This window comes from Pteropus medius, unplaced genomic scaffold (assembly GCF_902729225.1).
Source record: "Pteropus medius unplaced genomic scaffold, Ma_sr-lr_union100, whole genome shotgun sequence".
Classification (NCBI taxonomy): domain Eukaryota; kingdom Metazoa; phylum Chordata; class Mammalia; order Chiroptera; family Pteropodidae; genus Pteropus; species Pteropus medius.
In genome coordinates, this window is record NW_024347793.1 from 149521 (window position 1) to 155520 (window position 6000).

General features: G+C 59.1%; 1 protein-coding gene across 4 annotated transcripts in view; it reads right to left on the reverse strand.

The window, feature by feature from the left end:
• The window catches only part of PIP5K1C (phosphatidylinositol-4-phosphate 5-kinase type 1 gamma), a 40103-nt gene extending 36082 nt beyond the window's left edge, over window positions 1–4021 (reverse strand). For 2 of the 4 annotated variants that reach the window (XM_039878339.1, XM_039878340.1), the window contains exon 1: window positions 3833–4020. In XM_039878339.1, coding sequence (XP_039734273.1) covers window positions 3833–3926 — 94 coding nt within the window. In that variant the 5' untranslated portion in view covers window positions 3927–4020. Of the gene's footprint in view, window positions 1–3832 lie in introns of all 4 variants that reach the window. The other 2 variants (XM_039878338.1, XM_039878342.1) reach the window with 2 other exon arrangements.
• Between the last annotated feature and the right edge of the window lie 1979 nt (window positions 4022–6000).

Here is a 6000-nt window from a genome sequence, read left to right on the forward strand (position 1 = left end):
GCCGGGGAACCCGCTAGGGGCCCTGCACGCCACTCCCCTCCGCCAGCCCTGCGTGGTCGCCACGCCCGCCTCACAGGCAGAGCCCCTGGGGCAGAGTGTCTCCAGCCAGTGAAGGTGGTCCAGGCTCCGGGGCCCCTCCGCGGAGAGCGCTGTGGCTGCAGGTCCAAGCGCCCCCTGTCGCATCACTAGAGAGTGGCCGGGGCGGAATTCGAACTGGGAGTTTTCTGCCTGCTCAGGCCAGGGCTGACTCGCAGTGAGGGGAGAAGGGACGCCGCGGCTCCCAGTCACCCTGCGCCCACCGCGACGGAGGAGGCCTCCAGCGATGACATTGCCTCGCGCCGGCAGCACTGGCCCCTGGCTGCTGGCCTGGCTCTCTTCCCGCCCCTCTCTCAGGCCTCCCTCAGATGTCGGGGGCAGCCTCGCCGAGGAGACACTTCAGCAAAAGCTTCAAAGAGCTAAGGAAGCAAACGACGCAGATATGGGGGCTGAGCGTTCCAGGCAGAGGGCACAGCCTGTGCCAAGGCCCTGGGGCAGGACAGGAGCGTGCAGGGTGTGCTGGAGGAAGGGTGAGCAGGCCCCTGCGGCTGAAGCAGAGTGAGCATGGGGGAGAGAGGGAGAGGGAGGAGGAGGGGACGGGCAGGTCATGCGGGGCCCTGTGGGCCTCCTGGGGCACTTGGGATTTCTACCCAGGAGGCCGGGAGCCCTGGAGGCTGTGGGCAGAGGGAGGACAGGGCCTGAGGCAGTCTCTAGTGGGAAGCTTCTAGAAGGAGCTGCAGGGAGCACGGGAAGGAGCGGGGACCGAGCCAATGCCGATGACGGCAGTGGACCAGGTGGAGGCAGAGGAGGGGGAGAAGGCAGATGCCAGGTCTGCTGTGAAGGCAACGCTGAGATAATTTGCCACCAGATTAGATGTGGGAGGGGTTGGGGGTCTGGGAAGAAGCGACTGATGAGATAGCACAGAAACAAGAAGGACAGGAGGACATCGGCTCAGAAAGACCGCAGCTCAGGCCAAAGCCCACAGGCAGCTCTCGGGCCCACGGTCGGCCCCGTGAACGTGTGAGAACCCCTAAACCCAGGCAGCCCCGCGCAGCCTCCAAAAGCCAAAGGAGAGCCGGTCAGGCCTTCTCTGGACCAGGCCTTGGGAGCCTGTACTTTAAGTAACCAGATTCTAAACACCAAGATCAGTTTCATCACCCATCAGATCGGCCAAAATGCCCGGGGTGATAACGGCCTGAGCTGGCAGCGCTGCAGGGCTATCTCGGCCCGCCAGACCTTCCTGAAAAGCCATCGGGCATCTGTCGGTCAGTTTTCAATCCGCTTGCCCCCGACCCAGCCATTCCGAGGCAGGACTCCAACTGCCAGGACCCGAAGTGCCCAGGGACAGGCCACACTCGAGAAGGTCACAGCCTTAACAGCAGGAGGCAACTCCAGAAACAGCCTGCGTACCCCAGCGGGATCTGGTGAGTCAGTAAAGGCTTCTGCCTGCAGCGGCTGCTGCTAACCATCCGGCACCCTCACCCCATTTTACAGATGAGAACATGAGGGTCCGGAGAGATCAAGGCATTTGCCCTTTGAGGTCACAAAGCAACGGAGGAGCCTGGGCAGTATAACACTAGGGTTCCTACCCCCTTAACCACGGAACCGTATTCTCTCTGAAAAAAATAATTCGTACCAACATGGGGGGGAATCCAGATGTGGACAAAGAATAAGCAAGTTACAGACTAATCGAGTACAGCAGCTCTCCCCTAGGGTGACTGTGTCTCCAGGGGACACTGGGCCATGTCTGAGACGTCTGCAGTTGTCACAACTGCAGAGATGCCCCAAGCTTCAAATGAGTGTGGGCCAGGGTGCTGCTCGACACCCCTCGGTGCCCAGGAGGGCCCTCCAGAACAAAGCATTCTGGCTCCGAACACCAACTAGTGCCGGCACGTTGCCTGAACCAGCCTGGTGAAGAACACGCAGGGCTGGCTACAGGTGCCCGCGTTGGCGGGGCGGCTCGGAGAGCGGGGGCAGCGATCATACAAACCGCACAGAACCCCGGTCAGGAGAAGTGGGTCTGGGTCGGAGGGGCAGTGCTGAACTCTGAGTAAAATAAATGACTCGCCGAGGGAGTCAGATTTCTGTGGATTTTGGCGACAAGCAGACCTTCCAGGTCCCACAGCTGGGGCCTGAGACTTTATCTGTCCCCAGTGGCTCTCCCAGCCCGATAAGATAAATGTTTGCTCTGCAGCTTTCCTGTGGTCACTGAGCCTGGGACTATTTTGTCTCTGACCTGCCCAGGTCAGAGGGCTGACGGCGGGAAGTCAGGGGGCTGAGAAATGACCTCTCTGGGGGCCTCCGCCACGTGTGGTGCTGGCCAGGCCAAGGCAGCAGCAGCCTCGAAGAACAAGGACGAGGTGACTGGATGGTCGGGAGGAACCATCATCCACTGGGCGGTTCCAGAGGCAGCCGGCGAGGAGGTGGTGGGAGTCTTCCAGAGCCCAGCGCTGCTCCCTCCAGACACCTCTCTCAACTCCCAGGGAGCTCAGCATCCCCCCGCTGGCCAAGGAAGCTTCGGGAGGCCGAGGGAGGAGGAGCAAGGATGCCCATGTGGGTGTCTGCAGGCCTGCGCCTGAGAGGGCCGCCTGGGGGGAGCAGAGGGTTCTGTGGTTCAGGAAACTTCCTATTTGGGAGCGTGTGACCTCACCAGGAGAAGGAAGCACTCCTCTGGGCAGCGGCTGAGTTCTGCTCACCGCCCCAGAGAAAGGCGGGCGGGAGCCGTGGGGCTGGGTGAGGCCGGGTGAGGCCTCCATGCCCCCCACACCTGCTCTGCTGGAGGCCAGGGCCGCAGGCCAGGAGAGGGGCACCAGGCCTTCCACGGCTACAAGCAGCCCTCAAATCCAGGGAGGTGTGGGGGGGACTTCCTCCTCCTCCATCTGCTTGCAGAGCCCCAGCACTCAAAGTGCCTCTAGACGTCAGGCCCTTAGCTGTAGCCCCCTCCGGTGATGAGGTACACTGAGACCCAGAAAGAGAGAAGATGGCCAGCGCACCAGAACCTGGGTCTGGTGACTTCCAGAGGGAGCAATGAGATAGCCAGGAGGCTGACCCAGATGGCCGCGAACACCCTCTCTCCTCCACCTCAGCTGCCCCTGGCCTTCCAGACCCATAAGATGTGCCCATCGGGGTGACCCCTTGTCGGGGGAGGGAGTGGGGCCCGGAAGCTGAAACCATCAAAGTGGGCGGCCCAGAGGAGCGGATCCGGGCAGGAGGGGACATGTGGGGCAGTGTCATCCGCTTGCCGTGCCCCGCCTTGGAGACAAGGCTCCCCACCACAGAACAGGAGGGTGCTCCACCACACCACACGGTCAGAACCACCCCCTGCCGACAAGACTGAGGAGATGTCGCCCCCAGTGCCCTCAGCCGGAGCCGGTGCAGTCACCCCCCCACGCGTCCTAAATAGGGGTGTTATCCCCCCAGGGGTGAGGAGCGGTCTTCCCCGCATGCCTCCAAAAGGGGGCTGCTCCGCCCACGGGCTCTCAGAATGGGGGCCTGCACCCGCCCGCGCCCCAAGCCCGCGGCCCCTCCCCCAGGGACCCCCGGCACGGGCAGCGCCACCGCAGCCTTCCCGGCGGGGCGTTCCATCCTCCCGGGGGCCCCGGGCGGTGCGTCCCGAGCTCGGACGCCCCCATCCCACCCCCCCACCCCGGGGCGCCCCCGAGCGGAAGGCTCCGGCCTCCCCGCAGCCGGTCGCGGCGCCCCTCCGGCGCTCGGACGGCTCCACTAGGCCCGGCGGGGGAAGAGGCCCGGCGGGTCCATTCCGGGAGCGGGGAGACGCGCCGTCCGGGACCGTTACCTGCCGCCGCGCCGCTCTCCGCGGCCCAGGCCGCCTCCGCGGTCACGGCCCCCGCCTCGGCGCTCTCCGCCTCGTCCGGCACCTCCAGCTCCATGGCCGCGCGCACGGACCGGCCGGCGGACGCGCGGCCGAGCGCTGCTGCGAGCGGAGCTGCGGCGGCCGCCGCTGAACAACAACCGCCGCCGGCAGCAGGGCGGAGGGAGGGGGCCGGGCCCGGAAGGCGGGGGGCGGGCCCGGGCCGCCGGGGGCGGGGCAAGGGCGGGGCCAAGCGGGCCGGGGGCGGGGCCATGGAGGGCGGGGCGCCCGGGGGCGGGGCCGGGTTGCGCTACCGCGTTCCGCGCGCGCCGCCAGTCCGGGTTCGGGGCGGGGCCTGCGTGCGTCCCGGGCCCAGGAGTGCCTTGAGCGCCCCCTTGCGCCCAGGGTGTGCAAGGGCAGCGCCATTCCCGTCACGATACTGCAATGGGAGCAGCGTTATATATGATAAATATAAGGAGTAAGACTTACAATTAACAAATTACTTAACACAATACTAAAGTAATACTTGTAAAAAATAAAATAAAATAAAATGACATTTATATTATTTACGTTGCGTGTTTTAGTGTAAGTGGTGATTATGATGTGATAAAGTAATTTTTATGCACAATATGTAAATCATACGTAATATGATAGACATTAATATTATCATTAAATAAAAGTGAATGCATTATCACATAAGTAATCTTAACATATAATGTACAAATGTCATATATAACATTATTTATAACAATGGTAAATAAATTATACAGAATAATAACGTCGTTAAATGCTAGGCTTGGTGCATACAATATCTCTGTACGTTAGGGACCTGCTTTTGTTTGCTTTTTTTTTACAGCTGATATATTCCCAGTACCTAACACATAACCTTACATCTAGAACACAATAAATATTTGATGATATTGATCAACCAAAAGAAAACTATTATCCCCATATTACCACACAAGAAAACAGGAGCTCAGAGAGCTGAAGCCATTTGCTCTGAATCACACAAAGAACTGTGCTGTAAATCAGAGTGTTTCTGTATTAAGAATGATTGTGTTAATATTGTTGTTAAAATCTAATGGTGAATTTGTTAACAATATGGCTAGGTAGCTATTAATTGTGAGGTCATGGTTTGGGGAGTAATAAGTGTTGTTACCATTAGTAGTTTTATTCATTACTAATGATTTATGCTGTGTGTGTGTGTGTCGGGGTGCCCGGCACCCTACTAGTGAGGGACAGAGCTGGGATGTTTTCACCCAGGCCCATCTGGAGACGTGTTCCTTCATCACTGGGGTGCTGGCAAGGTCGGCAGGAGGCTGACGGGGCTGGGTTTTGAGGTGCTTGGCAATGGGATGACGGGGGATCTGGAAGATGGAGCAAGTCACAGTCGGACCCAAGGCTTAGAAAACTGCTCCTGAAATGTTCTTCACAACGAGGAGGCAGATCAAGAAAAAGGAAGACGTGACGAACAGGACCCAGGCTGGGGAGAAGGGAACCCCCGGTTGCTGTGCCCTGTTAGACGCGAGCTGAGCCAGAGTGGAGGGGTCAGAGGGCCCAGGGAATGGACAGATGAGAGGTGACCACGGTGTGGTCCAACCAGACAGTGGAGTATTATTCAGCCTTAAAAGGGACAGACACCTGCTACATTCTGACATCTGCTACCATGTAGATGGACCTTGAGGACATTGTGCTCAGTGAAAGAAGCCAGACACAGAAGGACAGATACTGTGTGATCCCACTCATGTGAGGTCCCTAGGGGAGTTGCATCCATAGAGACAGGAAGTAGATGGTGGAGCCAGGGACTAGGGGAGGGGAGGGGAGTGAACGTTTCATGGGGACAGAGTTTCAGTTTGGGAAGAGGAGAAAGTTGTGGAGGCGGACGGTGGCACAGCAATGTGTGTGTGTGCTTAATGCCGTTGAGCTGTGTGCACTTAAAAATGGTTGAGCTGGTAAATTTCGTTATGTGTATTTTACCAGCATTGAAAACAAAACAAAGGCTCCAGGAAGAATTCTTTGCCCACGTGCCATAAATAGAACTGATTCCTCTTGAATCTGTCTGGGAGAGAGATTCAGACCAGCGGTTCTCAAAGCATCACCCAGGAGTTGGGTAGAAATGCAGAATCTGGGGCCCACCAGACCTCCTGCCTCAG